Source organism: Danio rerio, chromosome 9, assembly GCF_052040795.2.
Source record: "Danio rerio strain M-AB ecotype USA chromosome 9, GRCz13ab, whole genome shotgun sequence".
Lineage (NCBI taxonomy): Eukaryota > Metazoa > Chordata > Actinopteri > Cypriniformes > Danionidae > Danio > Danio rerio.
This window is the reverse complement of record NC_141029.1, coordinates 20,042,789-20,066,174: the sequence shown is the minus strand read 5'-3', so window position 1 is coordinate 20,066,174 and position 23,386 is coordinate 20,042,789. Positions and strand designations below refer to the sequence as shown.

The window sequence follows — 23,386 nt, the reverse complement described above, 5'->3', positions numbered from 1 at the left end:
AAGGGAAAAAAAAAACATGGGAATGCACTTTTTCAAAGGAGAATAACTAGCATTGTTTTCATTTAGTATGTTTTTAGGGTGTACTCACACTAGGCATAGTTCCCTTGAACCAAACCCGGGTATTATCCCCACTCACACTACATGTTTACCTGCTGAGCCCAAGCATGCTTAGGCCCAATCCCAATTTATTTTTGTACTCCTACCCCTTTCCCTTAGACCTTAAAACCCAGTGTGAAGGGGAAGGGCTTTAAAGTTTACCCTTAGGAAATGGGACAGCACTACTGCACCTGCACACAATTTTCTTACCTCTTGGTTTCGAGTTTGGTCCTGAAAAAATGTTTGTTTGAAGGGGTATCTACCACTTCCCCTTAGCTCTACGCCTTCAAGCTAAAGAGAATTGGGACACCCCTACTCCTTCACAAGAATGCGAAAAAAGAGTTAGGAGTAGGGGGAAGGGCTAAGGGCTAGAATTAGAATTGGGCCTTACTGTATCAAGTCAAGTCAAGTCAAGTCAACTTTATTGTCAATCAAACCATGCAACAGTACATTACACAGCAGACTGAAATTGCGTTTCTCCCATACTCCAATGTGCAATTTAAAAACAAAAATATGACACACACTAGACATAAACTAAACATTTAACTAATATATTACAAGATGAATTAAATAATAGACACTAATAAACTGTGAACAGTTACCATATATCCTATTGTTCCAGAATATGACCAAGTTGAGGTATTTATTGTAGTGCAATTAGGTGCAGTATGGCAAAAGTGCAAAGTGCAAAGTAGCAGCTTAGAGGTAAGTGAATTTTGTAAACATGTTACACGTGCAAGGAATATTAATAAAAAAACATTGAGTTTGCTTTTCTCACAGTTCCACAGATTTTTGTGTGTGTGGGCTGTGGATTGTGATTTTATAATCCAGTTTTCATGAGTGAGTTGAGCAGTCTAATAGCTTGAGGAAAAAAGCTATTTATAAGTCTAGTAGACTTGCAACGCATACTGCTGTAGCGTTTCCCAGATGGTAGGAGAGTGAACAGTTTATGTGTGGGATGGGTGAAGTCTTTGATGATGTTTGTAGCTCTTTTGTAGCAACGGAGCGGGTATATGTCCTGAATGGATGGTAGGGCTGATCCGATTATCTTCTCAGCTGACCTCACCACCCTCTGTAGAGCTGTCCGGTCAGCAGCAGAGCAGCTACCATACCAGACTGAGAGACTGCTGGTGAGAATACTCTCAATGGCACCTTTGTAGAAGGTAGTGAGTGCCGGTGGAGGGAGGTTAGCTCTTCTCATCCTGCGCAGGAAGTGGAGGCGTTGGTGAGCTTTCTTGACCAGAGAGGTGGTGTTGGTAGACCAAGACAGGTCATTGGTAATATGCACCCCCAGGAACTTGGTGCTTTTCACTGACTCTACCACACTGCCATAGATGGTGAGGGGGGGGTGTGACCTGTGATTCCTCCTGAAGTCCACAGTTATTTCCTTTGTTTTATTTACATTGAGATGTAGATTATTAGTGTCACACCAGTTGATGAGTTGATGTACCTCATCTCTGTAGGCCGAGTCGTCGTCGTTGCTGATGAGGCCCACAACTGTCGTGTCATCTGCAAATTTGATGATGTGATTTGAGTTGTATCTGGCACCACAGTCATGAGTCATCAGTGTGAACAGCAGAGGACTTAACACACATCCTTGAGGGACCCCAGTGTTCATGATGATGGTCTGTGAGGAATTTTCACCGACTCTTACTGTCTGTGGTCTGTTGGTGAGAAAATCTAATAACCAGTTGCACAGTGGGGTGCTGATGCCTACAGCTCTGAGTTTTCCCACCAGGTGTTGTGGTATGACTGTGTTAAAGGCAGAGCTGAAGTCAATGAACAGCATCCGCACACAGCTGTTTTTGTTTTCCAGATGAGCCAGGCTGAGGTGAAGTGCTGTTGCTATGGCATCATCAGTGGAACGCTTGGAACGATAAGCAAACTGGAAAGGGTCAAATGTGGCAGGTAGGCTAGATGTTATGTGAGCCTTAACCAGCCTTTCAAAGCACTTCATTATGATGGACGTAAGTGCTATAGGCCGGTAGTCGTTCAGTGTTGTGACTGGTGATTTCTTAGGTAGCGGGATGATAGTAGTAGCTTTGAAGCTTTCTGGTATAATGGCTTTACTCAGAGAAATGTTAAAAATATCTGTGAGAACATCTGTAAGTGAGTTTGCACAGTCTCTAAGCACACGCCCAGGTATATTATCAGGACCAGCAGCCTTCCAGAGGTTGACCTTTTGAAGGGTCCTCCGCACATCAGCAGGGTCAAGTTGAAGTATTACATCGTCCACACAGTGTGGAGCTTTTGTTGGAATGATGTTGTTGTTTTCCTCAAAACGGCTGAAGAATGAATTGAGTGAGTTTAAGAAGACTGTGCTGTCCACACACGGTGGAGGTATAGGCCTGTAGTCTGTTACTGACTGGATGCCTTGCCAGAGGCGTCTAGGGTCATTTTTGTCAGTAATGTGTGACTGGATTTTTCGTCCATAGGCACGCTTTGCTACTCTCAGGCCCCGGTTCAAGTCGGCCCTGGCAATTCTGAGGGCCTCTTTGTCTCCGGACTTGAAAGCTACATTTCGTGCTTTTAGAAGCTCACAAACCTCCCTGGTGAACCATGGTTTATTGTTTTCCCTTGTGGTAATGTGTTTTATGACGGTCACATCTTCTATGCATTTGGATATATATCCTGTCACAGATTCAGTGTATTCCGTTATATTAACAAGCTGGTTGGAAGTGGCAGCCTCCCTGAAAACAGCCCAATCTGTGCAGTCAAAACAGTCTTGGAGGGCTGAAGTGGCCCCCTCTGGCCAGGTTCGGATCTGCTTCACAGAAGCTTTGTTTCTCACTAACAGTGGCCTGTAAGATGGCATAAGTATAACAGAAAGATGGTCCGAGTTACCCAGATGGGGGTGGGGAACAGCTCTGTATGCCTGTTTGATGTTTGAGTAGACCTGGTCCAGAATGTTCTCTCCCCTGGTTGCAAAGTCCACATATTTATAAAAGTGTGGGAGTACTGTCTTTAGTTTGGCCTAATTAAAATCGCCAGCGATTATACAGGCAGAGTCCGGGTTTGAGTCCTCCATCGAGCTCACAGATTGATACAATGTAGTAAGTGCGTCTTTTGTATTCGCACTGGGCGGTATATACACGGCTGTAATAGTCACGGCTGAGAATTCTCTTGGCAAGTATACTGGACATTTAACTGTTAAAAATTCTATGTCTTCAGAACAGTGACTTCGGAGAACTTTAGCATTTGTGCACCAGTTGTTATTGATGTAGATTGCCACTCCACCACCTCGTAGCTTACCAGTGAGTGCGTGACTCCTGTCCGCTCTGAATGTTGTTAGTCCGTCCACCTGAATAGCGTTATCTGGAACGCTGTGGTTAAGCCATGTCTCGGTGAGGACAATGGCGCTGCAATCTTTCACCTTCTTTTGTGTATTTAGATCCAATCTGAGATAGTCCATTTTGTTTTCCAGCGAGCGAACGTTGGAAAGCAGAATCGCAGGAAGTGCAGGTCTGTATGGTTTAGCTTTTAGCCTTGCGCTAATACCCGCTCGACTCCCTCACTTGCTAGGTCTAGCACACCGCTTGCGACGAGTGCTACGTCCCTCCCACCGCTTACGTCACCTCGAGCATCGGCCAGTATCGGGAGGGGAGACCGCTGCTTTGCAGGCCTCTGGGTCTTGCAGTCGTAGGATACCTAGCTCGTCGAGAATTTTGTGATCCAAAGCAAACATAATTCCAGAGAAATCGTTTGAAAAGTTCGTGTTTTGTAGACCAAGCAGTAGGTCTCTGTTGTAGACTTTTCTCGTACATGACTGAGACGATTCAGACGACACATTTAACATAAAACACACATCGTTACACGGAGCCGGAGTAGCCGCTGCTGTACCGGGCGCCGCCATCTTCCATCTTCCATCGTATGTCATCAATGATGCGACCATTCAGTTTAACTCATTAAGATTGCTTTAGTTCTATTGTTTTGCATTACTGCATCATTTGTGATGCAGTGACACCAGGCTAAATCTTTTTTTAAACAGATCGACCGCTTTTGTTGCTCATAAATTTTCCCCCAAAAAAGTATTTGCACTGCATGTATTAGGAGATTTGCAGTTGAAGTGCAGCATCTTTGATAATATAAGACAGTTTGCGTTCATTGAAACGGAACAATGAGTAAAAAAATCCATATGAAACAGTCCCTTAAAAGTGATGTTGCATTTTCAGTTTCATACTCAGCCGCACTTTTCATTCACATTACAAGCATACTGCACCTGAATCCAATCAAACCGCGCTCTGGCACACCTCTTCCAACCAGGAAAGAGCCAGCCAACCAAACCGTGCCAGGGTGCAGCATGGAGCACTCACACTTCTAAAAAGAACTGGGATGTAGTGGTCAACCTGGGCATGGTTTGCATAGCCCAATGTGACTACACCCTTAAATATGTGCAAGTATACCATATTCTGGTATTTTTCAAAAACTACCTATAGCACCTTTAAATGTGAAGATAATAGAAACAAAATGGATGAATACAGTCTACATTAACCTTCTTATTAGTTACAAGATGGTGCCAAACAGTCAAGAACAGCAACATAAAAGGTTATGTTATGAATATGGATATTGTCCTTCACTAATGGACAAGATGCACTTGATGTCACACTGCACTTTTCTTCCCATAGACTTCCATTCATACGCACGCAAATGCATCAAGCTTGTGTGACAAACTTTGTATTTCGCTGTGTTGGAAAGTTCAAGCTTGGTAAACTCTGACCTGCAAAATTACATCACGTGATGGCATGAGACCAATCAAGGATCAAAGCATGACCTCTCAGGACAGGAATTTAAAACATGGACCAATCGCTCACTTTTTTAAATGTCTAATCATCGTGTTTAATCATGCTCCTTTTCGCAGCGCCGTACAATATAATTTTGAATGCACAAACTCCAGTGTGACTGTCAATACAGTGAATACAGTCACATTCATGTGCTGGTTTTACTTTTTGGTGCAATCTTGTGATTTAATAATAGGTAGGTTAGTTTGTTCTCCATCCAGCCATGTTTTTTATGTCAGCTTTGACCTTATTTAAGGAATTAATAAACTATTATTATTATAGATCAGAACAGCATTTTGTGTCTCATTTTTATGTGCTATGGCAGGCAGTAGTGTAATATGTGGGATAAAGTACATCCTGGGAGTTGTTTTCACATAACAAAGCCCTTTAATCTTATATAACTGTCTGGTTGTTATGGTGGCCAGGAAGTGCAAAACAACATTACAAAGTGTGAAACACTTTTACAAAGCCTGAGAAAAATTTATATTTGAAAAAACATTTACATGGGGAAAACTATTTTACGAAGGACGAAACAAATTTACATTTTAGAAAAAAATTAACAAGACGCAAAACACTTTTACAAGTCCCGAAACAGATTTACAATTACAGATTCCTCACGGAAAGGGAATGTACCACACACCGGAAGTGACGTGGAATGTACCACACACCGGGAGTGACCCGGAATGTACCACACACACCAGAAAAATCAACTCTTGTGTGACTTTGTTGAACATAGGTTTCCACGAGTTTACAACTATAAAAATAATAATTTGACCAACTGCGATAAAACATATTAGAGGTATTCTGAGAAAATATCAGTGTGAGAGTGTATTAAGTATTAAGAATCTTTATTCAGTAAGGGCATGTTTTGTTGCTGTGAAAAAGTGACGAATCTGCCAATCTGCAAATGTGAATACTTTACATCTGGACAGGGGCCTGGACGGCTTCATTCAGTTTACTGTTAAGAGTCCTCAAGCAGATGTTTACACCGTGTAGACTTGACTTCATGTCCATTATTACAGCGTATGAGTGTCCCTCTTTAAAATATTGAACACATTAGCTGCATCCCAAATCACATACTTATGCACTATTCTACGCCATTTTGTAGTATAAGTAGTGTAAGTAGTGTGTTCACACTGAAAACTCTAAAAATAATAAGTGCACTTTAATTACCCGGATGATGCAGTCAATCAGCCGCTAAAATGAAGTGTGTAATGATGGACACTTCACGCACTCAACGACCGCAGGTTTGCTCACGTAGCGGAAAGGGGCAGAGCTATCGGGTGCACGTGTTGGATAACTTTATTTATTTTGTATGGTGAAAGCAAAATTCTCCTACGAGAGTGATTATAGCGCCTCCCGATGGTGAATGCGGTTACACTCACGGCAGGTATTATTTGATAATTCGGTTGTTTATTTCACTGATTTGGCAACCGTCAAACGTCATCAAGGAAACGGTTTGAATTTCCGCTTAGTAAAAAATCATTATTGTGCCATTATGGACGACACTACATACATATATTATGCTGTTGAGTGTGTAAGTGCATAAGTACATAGTGCATGAGTGCATAGTGTAAAGGGTGCCATTTGGGACGCAGCTATTGATTCAGTATGTCTAGTGTTTCCATCTGGTCCGCTTCCTTTAACTCTAAACACCGACCACACGTAAAGCAAAACCGCGTTAAGCTGCTCATGTGTTTGCCGAAAAACAACCCTCGACCGCAGTTCATGTTCAGTTACCTTAAACTTTGCTTACGCCATGTACTCCACAGCATGAATTTACCGCGCTCACCAACAACAAAAATTTTCCCCGCTGGACTCCCAGTGAACATTCCATGTCACTTCCGGTGTGTGGTACATTCCCTTTCTGTAAGGAATCTGTAATTGTAAATTAGTTTCGGGACTTGTAAAAGTGTTTTGCGTCTTTTTTTTGGACGAAACAAATGTAAATTTTTTTCGTCCTTGGTATGTTCGTCCTTACAGTTTCAAAATGTAAATTTGTCTCAAACTTTGTAAAAGTGTTTCACGCTTTGTAAGGTTGTTTTGCACTTTCCGGCCACTGTAGGTTTTAACTCTCCATGCACATAATCCCTTACATAACATACATTGGAATGGCATGATTGACCAATCAGAATTAAGTATTCCAGAGAGTTGTGTAATAAGTAAAACATAGAAAACATATCTAGAAAACTGTAGGCAGGTGTTATTCATGTAAGACCTAAATTGATTAAATTATTAGTCCTAATGTTTTGTGTATACTTACAGATAATTGCATTACTTACAGCAAATTAGATTTAGGGTTTCACTGTTGTCCCAGACATCAGAATTTCTGTGTTCAGAACAAGTTAAGTAAAATGTTCTGATGATGTATTGCTTTTTCAGGGTGAACTCGGCCTTCCTTGACCGTCTGGAGGCGAGCGGTTCAGGTGTCAGGGTGTCTGAACCTGTGACCCAAACCCTTGAAAGCAGTAACGTCTGGCTGGAAGAGGATGACGAACCACAGGATACAGCTTTATCCACATCACGCAACCCATCCCAGGTCCATACAGACAGTGCAGAGGAGGATGGTGAGTCTTAAGATTTATATGCATCCGCCATGGCACTGTGTGTTTAGGTCTGTTTCATTTCACAGCACCTCTGGAAACGTCTCCATTGCGTAGATCTCAAAGCCTCCACGTGTGTGTGATGTTAAACAGATCTCTCACCCCCGTTGTCGGACAGCATCAAACGTTGTGTAAATAAAAATTTCCCGCTACACCAGAGACTGTGATGCTTTTTGATTCCCTTGTATATACGATCTGCCTACATTTTGAGAGGTTAATGTCAATTATGTGACAGTAAGCAAGAAATTCATTAGCCCGAGTTGATGTGTTTTGAGGTCTGAATTGCCTGCTGTAAAATAAACTCTTTTGGCCTCGGAGAAACTTGAATTATTGGCATGGCTGTCTGAACACAGACTGATTAATCACTTGTCTGAATGTGTCAAAGTAGTGACTGCTGCAAAAACATTGGTTTGCTCTTCGAAATCCAGTCTGGCAGCATTGTCATTGCTTGGAAATGTGCCATGTTGTCTTCTGACTTGCATTGTGCTAGTGTGGGTTAGAGAAATAGTTTGAAATGAAAATCAATCTGTATTATTTACTCACCCTCATGTCGTCATGTCGCTGTAGGATTTTTTAACATAACATGAGAATTGTTGTACGGCTCTTTCCATAAAAAGGCAGTTCACACAGCAATTTCCAAAATGGGCATGTGTTTTTAACCATTATAAGTACCTAAAGCAGTGCATTTGATGCACCATATTCCAGGTCTTCTGAAGCTAAGTCTAGTCTTTGTAGGAGGAACATTCTGCATTCCCAAATCAATTTACTGTATATATACAAAGGATCTAATATACTCCACAGTTTCCTTTGCAATAGTTCTTATTAAATTTTCGAAAGTTTAGATGCTGTTTTTTTGTTTGTTGTTGATGAAAATGGGGTGACGCAGTGGCGCAGTAGGTAGTGCTGTTGCCTCACAGCAGAAAGATCGCTGGTTCGAGCCTCGGCTGAGTCAATTGGTGTTTTTATGTGGAGTTTGCATGTTCTCCCTGCGTTCATGTGTTTTTCACATGATGCTCTGGTTTCCCCCACAGTCCAAAGCCATGTGGTACAGGTGAATTGGGTAGGCTAAATTGTCCTTAGTGTATGAGTTTGAATGAGTGTGTATGGATGTTTCCCAGAGATGGGTTGCTGCTGGAAAGGCATCCGCTCTGTAAAACATACTGGATAAGTTGGCAGTTAATTCTGCTGTGTCAACCCCAGATTAAAAAAGGGACTAAGCAGAAAAGAAAATGAATGAATGAATAAATTATTGTTGACGTAACTGTACAAAACGAGTATTTCATCATTACACTAAGCATTATACCAGAGATGACCAAACAACGGCCTGCGGGCCAAAGTGTGCCCATTGTAACCTTTGATTTGGCCCACCACCTCATCTGAAAAGAGATTAAGAATGATGGGCTGGGTCAGGGCAAATGATTTTAACAGAGATTGTCATTTGTAATTGAAAATAACCATTTTTGTTTGTTGTATTGCTGAAGTACAAAAAAAGCTCATTCTGAAAACGTAGTTCTATATACCTTTTTGGAGATCACAAATTATGTAGCCAGAGCAATTTAAAACGAATGCTACGGGCCGGTATGATGTCGTTCCTTTTCACGGTTAACAGCTGACCGATTACCTCCATATGGACGGCTTACCAGTTTGTCCAGTAGCTCGCCATGTATGTCGACAGACTTAAGACGCAGAGAGGAGTTGACCACAATGATGGTGTTCGAGTCTGGTGAAAATTGAATAAACAAGAAAAATAACAGGATTAGAATGTGGAAAAATCTGAAACCGTGGTAACAATCAGATGAGGGCTTTTTTAATTTTTTGATTTGCTTTTGAAAATTGTTGGTTGGGTTTAGGAAAGTTGGGTCAATCAATACAATTGGTTGGGTTTAGGGAAGGAGAAAGGTGGGTCAGTCGATCAGTCAGTCAGTCAGTTAGTCAACAGTGGTCTCTGATGCATTTACGCTAGAAGAGCAGTTGCGAATGGCACTTTCAAGATAAATCTGAGATCTGAAAAAGCTTACACAGCAGCCTCTTGTGGATTGGCGAATACAAAAACTGCAAAAAACGTAGCTCCTGGGACGTATTTGGTGGTCTACAGAAATGTATATAGAGGTACGTTTTCAGAATGAGCCTGGGTTGAAAACAAGCCAACTGAAATTGTTTCATTTAAAAGTTCATTGTAAATACGTAAATAAATACTTAGTAAAAATTTAAATACTGTCAATCAACAAATTGAGGACAATGCTGAAGACATCTGCGAGCAAATCAAGGCAAAATCAGGTGCAGCTTGACTAGTGTAACTCTATTCTGCTGTAAATGAGATAAGTCCATTATATAACGTAAAAAAATGTATACTGTATTCGTTAATATATAGCAATGTTTTTTTTTAGCTATTTTTAAATATTATTGAATAAATAAAAAAGTCCCATGGCAACTATATGTCACTTCAGCCCTCAATCTAGTTTGGTTTTTGGCCCTTCATAAGAAAATGTTTGGGCACTCCTATTTTATGCAGTACATTTACTGTAAGTTTTGATTGAAATTAAAAATGAGTCTTTCGGGATTTCTTATAAATCTCTCTGTATGAATCTTTCAAGATGTGACCTTACAACATAAACCACAAAACAAATATTCATTTGATAAATTTACATTTTAATTTGAATGAGTGGTTTAAAAATCCGTCTTTTCTGACTGAAAAAAAAAAAAAAATTCCATACCTTTTTTATCGACATAATAGGACATAACTTCATCTCCATGATGTGGTGAAAACCAATAGGATCTGATAATCAGGATATTTGTCTACATTTCTGCATTTTTCTCAGTCTGTGCACAATTTTTCACGCATCTTGACAGACGATTCTCATGTGAAAGTCTTACCGCATTTTTAACATCAAGATAAATCGATCAAGGAAGTTTTTTTTTACCTTATTCACTGCTTAATGTGCATTACATTTTACATATATTTTAAGTAGACATTTTAAAGCTAAATAAAAAGTTATTTTAAGGGACTACCACAGTAATAAGAATCAATTTTATAGAATTTGTGCACTTTTTATAGTTTTTCAGTAACATCATAAAAACTGAATTTTTTTGAGCATTAAGTGTAAAAGATCTCCAATGAATGTGTTTCATTACAAACAAACCAATGAATAAATAACGCATCATACAGCAGAATAATGTAATAGTGAATAAAAAGAGTTTACATTTCTCATTTGATAGCCTGATTACATGGTCATTTTAATATTAAAGGAGTCAAAACTGTTTATTTTGCTTGTGCATATTTTTGTACTTTCTGTCATGAACACTCTCGATATTTAGTATGGTAATGAATATTTACATGGCAATGTTGATGTATTTGGTCTTGGCAGTATAGATCTGTTACATTGCTGCTGCTTTGATCATTAAGGCAGAGCAAGTACCGAGACCTGCTACTGCCAGTATATACACAGACATGTCGTCTGAGAGTATTAATATATATTAATATATATATACATAACCCCCGCAGCAGACCTTAGACAGGTGGAGCTGGGGTGGAGGAGGGTCTCTGAAAACGCACCACAGTTAAACAGCGTAAATGCGGAGCATTTAAGCTGATGAGAAGCGAGCTCATTGGCTGCCGAGGTGGAAGCAACAAACCTCCTGCGCCATGTAGTTAATGATGCATGAGCAGATTAGGTGACCTATCAGCCTATGCAGGCATAGAGTTATATGGCAAAAATTTCACTTATGTAAACAATTAATCCATGCAAGTTAATCCACTGAATTCTTTTTGTTGTTGTTTGTTGGTGATCTTCAGTCAAAGTCTGACCATTTGTTTGCACATTTGAGTGGTAGTCCTTTAGTGTTGAGGAATGATACGCGAAAAGAAAGCTCCACCCCCTACTCAGTATATTATTTCAGCTGGAAGTACATCAACATACACAAATAAAAGTCTTACCAACTTTTCTCTGACTTTAATGTCCAATATTAATTATTATTCTTACTAAATGTTCTTTATATTGACAATGGTAATGAGAACAGTTGTTGAATTTGCTTTGACAAACACGTATGGAACTTGTATAATTTACACAGACACAGTTTGAGCCTCCTAACTGAGATTTGGAAATGAGCTATGGTCTGATTCAGCCTGAATCTTGCTCCATATGTGCAGCGCTTCACCTTTTTCATTCTGCAGAGCCTGTGGGCTGCTGTGTGATGGTGTGGGACTAATGTGCCATTCACAATGAAACAGTCCACAAATCTTCTCGGATGCCTAATGACACATTATATTTGTGTGTTCAGCATCACTTACATCTGAATCACTGGAAAGACCAAAGGTTGAATCCTCAGCTGAGGTTTGGGGTCAGCCAGGTCCTCCGATTCTCAAACTCACACCTCTGTCTCTGATTACCAGAAACATTAGATGTTTTTGTCTCCAAACCAAGAATGACCTTTTGTCTGGCTGAAGCTCGGCTTACTCACTGTAGAGATACAGGGAGGACCAGAACTGGCTTATGAGGCTTGGTGATCACCAAGTTCAGAGGGTGAATGAAGAGTAACTACAAACATTCTATGTTAATATAAAACATACACTCACTGGTCACTTTATTAGGTACACCTAACTAGTACCGCGTTGGACCACTTTTGCCTGCAGAACTCCCTTAATCCTTCATGGCATAGATTCAACAAGGTACTGGAAATATTCCTCAGAGATTTTGGTCCATATTGACATGATAGCATCATGCAGTTGCTGCAGATTTTTCTGCTGCACATCCATGATGTGAATCTCTGGTTCTACCACATCCCAAAGGTGCTCTTTTGGATTGAGTTCTGGTGACTTTGGGGGCCATTCGAGAACAGTAAACAAATTTTCATGGATCAGTGAACTAATGTTCAAGAAACCAGTCTGAGATGATTCACGCTTTATGACATGGCACCTTATCCTGCTGGAAGTAACCATCAGAAGATGGGTACACTGTGGTCATAGAGATGGACATGGTCAGCAACAATACTCAGGTAAACTGTGGCGTTGACATAATGCTAAATTGGTACTAATGGGCCCAAAGTTTGCCAAGAAAATATTCCCCACACCATTACACCACCTCCACTAGCCTGAACAGTTGATACAATGCAGGATGGATCTATGCTTTCTTGCTGTTGATGCCAAATTCTGACCCTACCATCCACGTCGCAGCAGAAATCGAAACTCATCAGACCACGCAACATTTTTTTTCAATCATCTATTGTCCAATTTTGGTTAGCCTGTGTGAATTGTTGCCTCAGTTTCCTGTTCTTAGCTGACTGGTGTGGGATCCGGTGTGGTCTTCTGCTGCTGTAGCCCATTCGTCTTAAGGTTTGACATGTTGTGCGTTCAGAGATGCTCTTCTGCATATCTCGTTTGTAACGAGTGGTTATTTCAGTTACTGTTGCCTTTCTCTCAGCTGGAACCAGTCTGGCCATTCTCCTCTGACCTCTGGCATCAGCAAGGCATTTGTGCCCACACTGCTATAAACCCTAGAGATGGTTGTGCGTTAAAATCCCAGTAGATCAGCAGTTTCTGAAATACTCAGACCAGCTCGCCTGGCACCAACAACCATCCCACATTTAAAGTCATTTAAATCTTCCACGTTTTAATGCTTGGTTTGAACTACAGTATCCAAATGCACTGAGTAGCTGCCATGTGATTGGCTGATTAGAAATTTGCTTTAACGAGCAGTTGGTCAGGTGTACCTAATAAAGTGGCCAGTAAGTGTATATTCAATGCATTCACTTATTTAATATATACTGTACACACACTGCCTGGTCAAAGAAAAATGAAGTGAGACCCCATTTTCCTCCATAAACAGCAATAATCCCGAATCATTTAAAGTCCGGAAAGCTGCCAAAAACATCCAACAAAACAGACCATTTGTATTCGACATGTATACAGAGCACAATGCTCTTGCAAATGTGTGCACTGTACCTACACTAAAGAAAAGTGCACAAAAGTGTGCACAAAAAAAAACAAAAAACTCTTAGCTTGATAATTGAAACACTGAAGACTTTTTTTTTTTTTTGTATCAATACTTTAATGAGTCGGAACCAGTGCTTTGGTTTGGGTGAGTAATTAATAACAAAATTCTAATTTTTTAGAATTTAATATGGCTCTGGTAGTATACATTAGGCAACACTATTTTAATCCTGCAGTATCCTGATATAGTGTATAGCGGTTTATTTCTTGAATGTGCTATAAAAAGAAAATCTGGATGTACCTAATCATAGATGAATAATAAGCATTCAGGAAAAGCACATGGCATACCGTGAGCCTCAGATACAATTGTTTCCTCATTCTTATGTAAATCTAGTAAATGTAAAATCCCACTGAAAAAAAAACAGGCCAATCAACTTATTAACTTGTTGAATCAATGCACTATACTGTATGTCCCTTTTAAACAAATGTGTTGGAAAGTGTATATCATGGCCATATCCCAAGATAGCAATGCAAACAATCATGAGGCACAAATTGTGAAGGAAGGCTTAATTTTTACACTTGAATCGACAACCAAAAGACTTGAAAGTCTTGCCCTGAAAGACTTAATAGAGTTCTCTGTCTCGAAAGCAACCTGGCAGCCAAGGAAATCTAACTGGAATAGGCATTCATGGGCAATGATGATATTACTGGATGTTTACTGACCATGTGTGAAATGACGGAGCAAGCAGAGCAATCAATCTGCATCAGATATTGAATTAAGTTTAAACATTTATTTCTGGAAACTATTTGGATGATTCAGAAGGCTTTCAAGGACAATGCAACGAGTCCATTAAATCACTAAAGTGACTCAGCGCTGTTACACCCCAGATTTGGCGCCCTGTGACCTTTGGCTTTTCCCAAATCATCTTTGAAAATGAAGGGATTTCAGATCATTTGTGTGACTCTGGAAAACATTAAAAGACTGATGTTGATTCAAGCAATGTGTTAGGACAACCTATGAAATTCCAATTTTTCATATCAGGACATGAGCTGAAGCTTTAAAATTTGGAAAATAAGACCTTGGAGCCTTCAGGTAACACAATGCCTGTCCGACAGCTAAAGCTTAGCCAAAATTGAGTCATGCAACAAGACACAAACTCAAGTACAAATCTACAGGAGGCAAATCTACAAGAGAACAGCTGGAAAAGTAAACAAAAACAGTGTTGCAATTGTCTTTCAGGAATTCACATTAAACAACACATTTTTCAAGATGTGACCTAACAAATGATTAAATATAAATGTAATAAATTTGCATTTTAATTTGAATGAGCGCCTTAATAATGTGTTTTTTTTCTGACTGACACAAACAAATTGCATGTCTTCAATGTAAAATATTTTTTTATTGCCATAATAGAACACAACTTCATCTCAATGATCTGATAATCAGAATATTTGTCTATATTGCATTTCTTTCACTCTGTGCACAAATTTTCACATATCTTGACGATTCTCATGTGAACGTCTTACCACATTTTTCACATTCAAGATAAAGTAAACAAGGAAGTTTTTTTTTTTTTTTTACTTGTTCATTTTCTCTCAAAATCGGGTCCTGCAACAAGACACAAACTCAAGTAGCACAGCAAATCTACAAAAGAACAGCTGGAAAAGTAAACAAAAAAGTGTTGCAATGGACCAGTCAAAATCCAGAGCTAATCCTCAATAAAATGCTTTGGCAAGAGCTGTACAAAAGAACCAAAACTTCTCCAGAATGATCTGAAAGAGTGAAAAGGTCTTATTGAAAAGGATTACTTTAAGTCATTGATGCAAAAAAAATGTGGATCTACAGGCATCTGAATCATAGGTTGTCCTAAATTTGTCATCCGTGACATTTGTTGGCTTTTTTGTTCAGTAAATAATGACATGGTGTGAGATGTCATGTTCACCTGAGCTATTTACAGTATTCTTTTTATTATGTCCTGATGTTAAAACCATTCAATAGGGTAATATATATATATATATATGTGTGTGTATCTATGATATACTGTATACACTGCCTGACAAAGGTTTTGTCGCCTATTCAAGTTTGAGGAACAGCAAATAATAACTTGACTTCTGTTTGATCATTTGGTATCTTAGGTGACTAATATGAAAGTCACAGGCCTCTAGATTACGTTTACTTTACCAAAATAAAATATGATCATGCCCTTGATTTTGAATTATTTAATTAGGACAGTAAGCTCTTAACAGAAATAGACTTAACAGAACAGAATATAAAGTCATGGTGCAGTAGAAAAAGAATTAATATTGTGAATGACTCCCATACGCTTGGAGGACTGCATCCATACATCTCTGCAATGACTCAAATCACTTATTAATAAAGTCATCTGGAATGGTAAAGAAAGCACTCTTGCAGAACTCCCAGAGTTCATCTAGATTCTTTGGACTCATCTTCAAAGCCTATTCCTTAATCTTACCCCAGACATGCTCAATAAAGTTCATGCCTGGTGACTGTGCTGGCTAATCCTGCAGCACCTTGACCTTCGTTGCTTTTAGAAACTTTGATGTGGAGGCTGAAGTATGAAAAGGAGCGCTATCCTGCGGAAGAATTTGCCTTCTCCTGTGGTTTGTAATGTAAAGGGCAGTACAAATGTCTTGATCCCTCAGGCTGTTGATGTTGCCATCCACTCCGCAGATCTCTCACACGCCCCCATGCCGAATGTAACCCCAAATCATGATTTTTCCTTAACCAAACTTAAATGATTTCTTCGAGAATCTTGGCTCCATGCGGGTTCCTATTCTTTCTCTGCAGTATTTGTGAGGATTGTGTTGCAGTTCAACAGATAATTCATCTGAAAAATCTGCCACTTTTCTAAATCAGACATCCCATGCCTCTCAGACGTTCCAGGAGTCTCCCACAAATGCATAGAGACTCACGGATGCCTGCAAACAGATGATAACTCCCGGGATTCAAGCGTCTCTCTACTGCATCCCTCTCCACTCTTCAGATATGTCTTGGGATATCTGCCAAATGATCAACTAGAAGTCAAGTTATTATTTGTTGCTTTTACAACTGGGATTGACGACAAGACATTTGTCAGGTAGTGTATATACGTATCATTCTCTGCCATTATACAAATTACCAAGAACCACGGATTTACCTAAAAATATTTTTTAATAGGAGCAATGCGGTGGCACGGTAGGTAGTGCTGTCACCTCACAGCAATAAGGTCTCTGGTTCGAGCCTTGGCTGGGTCAGTTGGCATTTCTGTGTGGAGATTGCATGTTCTCCCCGCGTTCGCATGGGTTTCCACTCCGGTTTTCCCCCACAGTCCAAAAACATGTGTTACAGGTGAATTGGTTAAGCTAAATTGTCCGTAGTGTATGAGTGTGAATGAGTGTGTATGGATGTTTCCCAGAGATGGGTTGCAGCTGGAAGGGCATCCGCTGCATAAACATTTGCTGGATAAGTTGGCGGTTAATTCCTCTGTGGTGAATGGGTGTGAGACTAAGCCAAAAAGAAAATGAACGAATGAATCTTCTGTAATATTCTGTTGAAAAAAGTCCCCTGCATCTTTCATGACCTGTGGGTGAATAAATTAACAGAACATTTTAACTGGGTGAACAATTGATTTAAGATGGCAAGCAAGGATTGGTCCGAGACCACCGTGTAATCTGACATGTTTCTTGTCCATGACATTAAAAGACTTTAGGAGTCAAAAATCATATCTGACGCAGTGACTAACAGACCAGACAAAAATATTGGTAGAAGACATTTTTTTGAAGGGAAGACTTCTACAAATGCATTTTCGAGAAGATCAGTCTGAAAAACCAATGTGTCCATTTTTATTTTATTGAGTAATTTTCCTAGTCTTAATGTCATAAATAATTTAGATTGCCTTGATTTAAGAATGTTTGGGTATTTGTATTGGAAAGTAGACAAAAATAGCAAAGAAGAAAAACCGATGCAGTGTTTTTAATGGTGACGTGTTATTTCTGCACCACTAGCATCACTGAATGTAACTGCAAATATAATGACTTCAATTTTCCCAAAAAACCCCACCCATAAATTCAGCCTACAAATGGATTACTTACAGTTGATTCAACCCATTAAACTAGAATTAAAAAACCTTCTTCACCTTCAGTTTTGTTCCAATCACTCAGCTCTAAAAGCACAGCATTAGAAACGCCAATAAACACCACATGTATACCTTTATCAGCTTCCACTATCACCGCAAGTATTCTCCTATCCTTTCACGGTTTGCCTTATTCCATCTATCTTCTTTTTGCACTATTTGGGGATTTGTGTCCAACAATGGCCTTCAAACCTATCCGGCATTCCTGGGATCTGTGTACATGGGACATCTGTCTACTATAGTGCTAGTTTTGTCCATTAGTGTGTGGTTTAGTGTGGGATCAAGATGCCGTTGTTTGTGGAACAGGCTGGCAGAAGCTCTGCGGTGGAGACGAGTTCTCCCACCCTGTCTGTCCTGCTCCATGAACCAGATGAACCAGCAGGGAGGTCAATCTTGTGCTGAATAATGTTGGAAGGATGTGTATGAGAGGCTACGGATCTTCAGTTTCTAGGAACAAGTGATGATGTTGCTTTGATTACAAAAGAAGATATTTTAAAGAATGTTGGTAGCTGATATCCACTGAATTTCAGTTGTTTTTCTACTATGGAAGTAGATATGTGCCATCATCAATTTTCAACATCAATCATCATTCTTCAAAATGTATTTTTGTGTTCATCAGAAGAGACTCTAAAGGTGTAAAACCACTTCAACTTTTAAGTTAACTATAGCTTCAATATGAACTTTTGTACATTTACAATTTGTTTTTGTGTTTCTTGTAGATGGTGACTATACATGGACCGTGATGAAGCTTCAGAATCGTTTTCCAGATTTCAAGCGAGATATGCTGGAAGACATCGTCATACAGTGTAATGGCAATTACAAAAAAGCATTTGAGCTGCTTAATGTGTAAATCAACAATTTTTGTCCATAAAAAGGGAACATTCCACTTGTTTTACGGAAATAGGCTCAATTTACAACTTCTCTATAGTTAAGCAGTGGAGTTTCACCATTTTTGAATCCATTCAGAAGATCTTTGGTTCTGGCGGGATCACTTTTAGCTTAGCATAAATCATTGAATCAGATTAGACTATTAGCATCTTGATCATTTTTTTTTATCAATTTACATAATTCTCCTATTTAAAGCTTGACTCTTCTGATCCCATACTAGGATCTCTCATTCCAGTGTAATAATGATGGAAATTTGCTGCCATACCATGCAATGATATTACACAGTGACCAAAAATAGTCCCGGAGGTGTTAGGGCTCTTCGGTCTTGTTTATTCTTGTTTGATTATTCTTATTAATTCCAGTCCAGGCACTGCTCTTGTCTTGTCACGTAAGTTTCTTTTGTCTTTTTGTTTTTGTTTTAAATGTGCAGGCTTTGGTGAGCTTGTCTTTGTATAAAGGTCATGTGATCTTGGGCAACAGGATATACCTTGCCAGTCCAGCCCAGTTAATTTTGTTTCTATTTTATGTCTTCCTCCACTTAGTTGTTTTGGTTGCTGTCTGTGATTATGATGTCTAATAAACGTCTATGAATCGGCCAGAACTAGACTACTCATCATGTAAACAGAAATAAAGACTACTTGTATGAAGTCTGTCTTATCTGTCTATTTGATGACTAGTCTATTTTTGTCTATATGTCTATTAGATTTTCACTGACAGCCCAAATTTAGCCTTGTTTTAGCCAAGCTGTCGACGTTTAGATACCTATTAGATGTCTATTAAACACAAAATTGCTTACTGGAAATAGTCAAGTTTTAAATAGGACAAGCTAAGCTAAAAGTGCTCTCACCAGACCCCCAGATATCAGCTGAATGGAATTATTATTATTATTATTATTATTGTAAAACTCAACAGTTTAACTGTTTGTAAATGGGTGTATTTCTCATAAAAAGTGGAGGGTTTCTTATATTTGGTTATTGTTAACTCAGGATGATTGTAACTTTGTGTGCAAATGATAATTTCTGGGTAATCTTTTCTTTTAAAATAATGAAGATTATGAGCTTAGACAATCATTTTAGTATCATTTGAACTGAAACAAAAACGTTTTGCTGTTATTTTTGTTCTGACACTTAATGGATTGAAATTTAGCCACAGAGAAGAGAAATCAAAACAATAAATTAAGATCTGAGTCTGCAGCGGGAACGTTTATGGATCCCCTGAGTACAGTTCACAGGCTAAATGATGTGCGCTCACAAAATCCAAAGGCTAATTTATAATGAGGTAAAAGACTAGAGGATTTATGAACTCATCCACCATAGGGATGGACAGTGAAAAACCAAATCTTCATACAGATCATTTACTTTCTGAATGCTCTATAGATTCCTGCTAAAATGATGCATGAATTCAAATAGGATGCCTCTGTTTATGTGAAATAGAGTGCAACAGTTGTGTTCCGGAAGTAAAAATTCCATTCGTTTTCTCAATGAAAAACAGAACTACTTTGATGTATAAGGTTGTTAATCAGTGATATAAGGTTTTTTTTGAAGCCATCACCCTAAAATATTGCAATCTGTTTTAACAATAAGCGTGTTTAACAGCATTATTCTTGTCTACAGTCTGCAGATGGAAATCTCTATTTTAAAAGCGAAAGCGAGGCTGTGGTGGAAAGAAACCCGGAAGTATCGCCTGAAGTCACACAGAAATGGCGTCCGTGATGTCATGTTGTTGTGTACTTGCCTGTAAATCTTATCAGCAAAGAGAAATTGACACAAATTTATCATTTGACCAAATGTATCATTTGGTCTGTTCTGAATGGATAATGACTGCGCAATATCATTGTGCCTGCTGCAGCCATGGTATAGCAGGAAAGTTTCTTGATTATTTTGCCATAAAAAAAGTATAGTTCCTACTCATTGCAACTTTTAATTTTCTGTCCGTCTTTGTAAACTTGATCCACTACTTCCAGGTTTTCTAACCACCGCAGCCTCGCTTTAGTTTTTTTTTTAAATGGCAGCCATGTGAAATAAGTGTAAAACTTTTTAAAGCAGCCATTTGCCATGAAGCCCTGCCAACGATCTCAATTTCACTCAAACTATTTATATTTTAAATATATTTGTATTTGTATTGACAATTGGAAACAATCCGCAAATATATTGGTATACTATAATCAACTTTGAATCTTTAAGGTGACTGATATAAACGTTTTATGGTACATTTATTCTACAGAAAATGTAAGAATAGTTGTCTAATTGCTGATTTAGATATACAGTCATTGGGAACATATTAATATAATATAAAACTGCAGTTGCAGGTACATATTAAAAACAGATAAACATATAAGCATTATTTTTAACATTAATATTTTAAAACGGTGATTTCATTAATCTTAAGAGATCAATTTATACGGACAAATAGTTTAATTTTTATTTCACAGTGATTCATGGGATAGTTCTATTTCCTTATTTAATCCACAAAACACAGTGGTAACTGAAACCGAACGTTATTGAAAACTGGCCAAGATTTTCAGAATCTTTAGTAACACTCTTTTTGCCTAATGATGTCAGCATGCGTGCTGTTTTCTCCTTTCTGATTGGCTTACGTTGCTTTATTCTGAGGCTTTTTCCACAACCTGTTGATTTGGCAAGCATTTGACAGTGCTTTCAGTTTCTTTTAAATCGAAGGCAGGAAAAACTATGTTCATGAAAATTTGACACATTACACTTGGAAATGGCCTAAGTTTACAAGTTGAAAATTTGTTAAGTTTTAAAAACTAAATTAGGTTAGTCAAATTGTGATTTACTTTGTTGCTGGATGGTGATTTACTTTGTGACGAAGATTTAATTAAACCCAAAATGTAAATATTAGCCCACGGTTTACTTACAACGTCTAGTTTGTGGTACTAAATGCTCAGAAAATTATCAAATGAAGAAGGCCACAGAACCTTAATAAATATTGATTATTTTCTTTCAAAAGCATATTAGTTTGCTACAATAGAGCATTACTTACTCCCTGTAGCAATGTGAAGCACTTATTATGGATAAATGAGATTTATTGGACTCGTTTTGGACAGGGAAAAAACTATTAGCATAGTAGAACTGGAAGATAAATTCTTTATATAACTTCTCTTGGAATCGATGGAAAAAAAAGTTGTATGTTTTAAGGGTAAGCTTATGGGGTATATGCACAGCTAGTGTTTTTTAGCTAATGATAAACTTCCGGTGAAAGCTTAATGTGACTATTTTCAATTGCATAAAGTTTCTTTTAGAGCATCGATGTTGTAATGTAATTACAATATGTTCAGTTAAATAGATTAAGCATTATTTTAGATGTTCAAGCGTAAAACGAGATTAAAGACTGTGTATACGGTAGTTCCTGGGTTTAAAAAAAAACTGGGTTAAAATAAACTATCATATTTTAAAGACATCATGGGGGGAAATGCATATACCCCTGTATGCATATGCCCCATTATGGGCTAATTTTAAATTGTTGGGTGAACTAACCCTAGTTTAATGCCCTATTACTTTTTAATACGTTTTTCTAAAATCCTTATTATTTATAACTAAATGTATTGTAAATGTTGTGTTAAACCATAAAGCTTGTTGCCAGGGTTGACAGTTGCAAAGATTATATATTAGTGTCATTCAATGCTAGTGATTTTACACATATTATAATTTCATAGGTGACTATATACAGTTGAAGTCAGAATTATTAGCCCCCCTGAATAATTACCTCCCCTGTTTATTTTTCCCCAATTTCTGTTTAACAGAGAGAAGATTTTTTTCAACACATTTCTAAACATAATTGTTTTAATAACTCATCTAATAACCAATTTATTTTACCTTAGCCATGATGAGAGTAAATAATACTTTACTATATATATTTTTCAAGACATTTTATACTGCTTAAAGTGATATTTAAGGGCTTAACTAGGTTAATTAGGTTAACTAGGCAGGTTCAGTAATTTAGGCAAGTTATTGTATAATGATGGTTTGTTCTGTAGACTATCAATAAATATATATAGCTTAAAGGGGCTAATAATTTTGAACTTATAATGGTTTTTAAAAAATTAAAAACTGCTTTTATTCTAGCCAAAATAAAACAAATAAGAGTTTCTCCGGAAGAAAAAATAATATCAGACATACTGTGAAAATGTCCTTGCTCTGTTAAACATTATTTGGGAAATATTTAAAAAAATAAAAATAAAATTCAAAGGGGGGCTAATAATTAAACTTCAAACTGTGTATATGTATATATATGGGTGGCCAAAATTCAGCTTACCATCAGCTTTTACATTCTGAGTTCTTCAAAGACCTTTTTTTCTGCTTATAGTGAAAAAATGTGCTAGATTTTGTGTGATTAGCAATAACGCAGCCACCTTGTGTTTTTGTTGAACCATGATCAGTCATGCTCCTGCTCAGGAAAAGTTTCTTATGTAAATGTGTTCACTGCATTAAAAATGCCGTTTCCTGTGACAGCTTCCCTGTCTTTTGATGAGCACTTTTTTTGTGAGTGTGTTTTCCTGTGGGTGTGGGCTGGAGAGGTAGTTGTGGAAAGAGTGGGCTCCCAAGGTAACACAAACTCAAAGGAAACCATGTTGTTTCTGACACACAATACAGAGAAGCGTTTCCGAGAGGTGTTGTTCTGGGTCATTGAAACTAAAAGGGATGGTACTGCAACGTCATATCACACAACTCTGATGAGCCACAAATCAGAAGTGCTGGTTGGTCTGCAAGACCCTGATTACCTCAGCAGCATTCAGGGGGATTTCCTGTGGGTGGTTCCCCTTTTGAATTAGGTCACAGCATTACCCATAACACCCAAGAATTCTGGGGGAAAAATAATAAAATCTACAGACAGCAATAAACCACAGCATACACCCAGCAGATCTGGGGTCCATTATCCAAGGGTGTCGAAAAGACAAATATCATGATTCTCCATGAAATTACCCCTTCTGTTTTTCTCTTT

At 38.3% G+C, this 23,386-nt stretch overlaps 1 protein-coding gene across 4 annotated transcripts in view; it reads left to right on the top strand.

The window, feature by feature from the left end:
- The window catches only part of epsti1 (epithelial stromal interaction 1), a 54,939-nt gene extending 32,041 nt beyond the window's left edge, over positions 1 to 22,898 (top strand). The window contains exons 10-12 of one of the 4 annotated variants that reach the window (XR_015499294.1): positions 7,257 to 7,441; positions 18,256 to 19,655; positions 22,634 to 22,898. Coding sequence is in view for 1 of the 4 variants with exons in the window: in XM_087267663.1 (XP_087123789.1) it covers positions 7,257 to 7,441; positions 18,256 to 18,386 (316 nt within the window). In the remaining 3 variants the exon portion in view is untranslated. Of the gene's footprint in view, positions 1 to 7,256; positions 9,397 to 9,544; positions 10,169 to 18,255 lie in introns of those variants that run through there. The other 3 variants (XR_015499293.1, XR_015499295.1, XM_087267663.1) reach the window with 3 other exon arrangements.
- Positions 22,899 to 23,386: the final 488 nt, after the last annotated feature.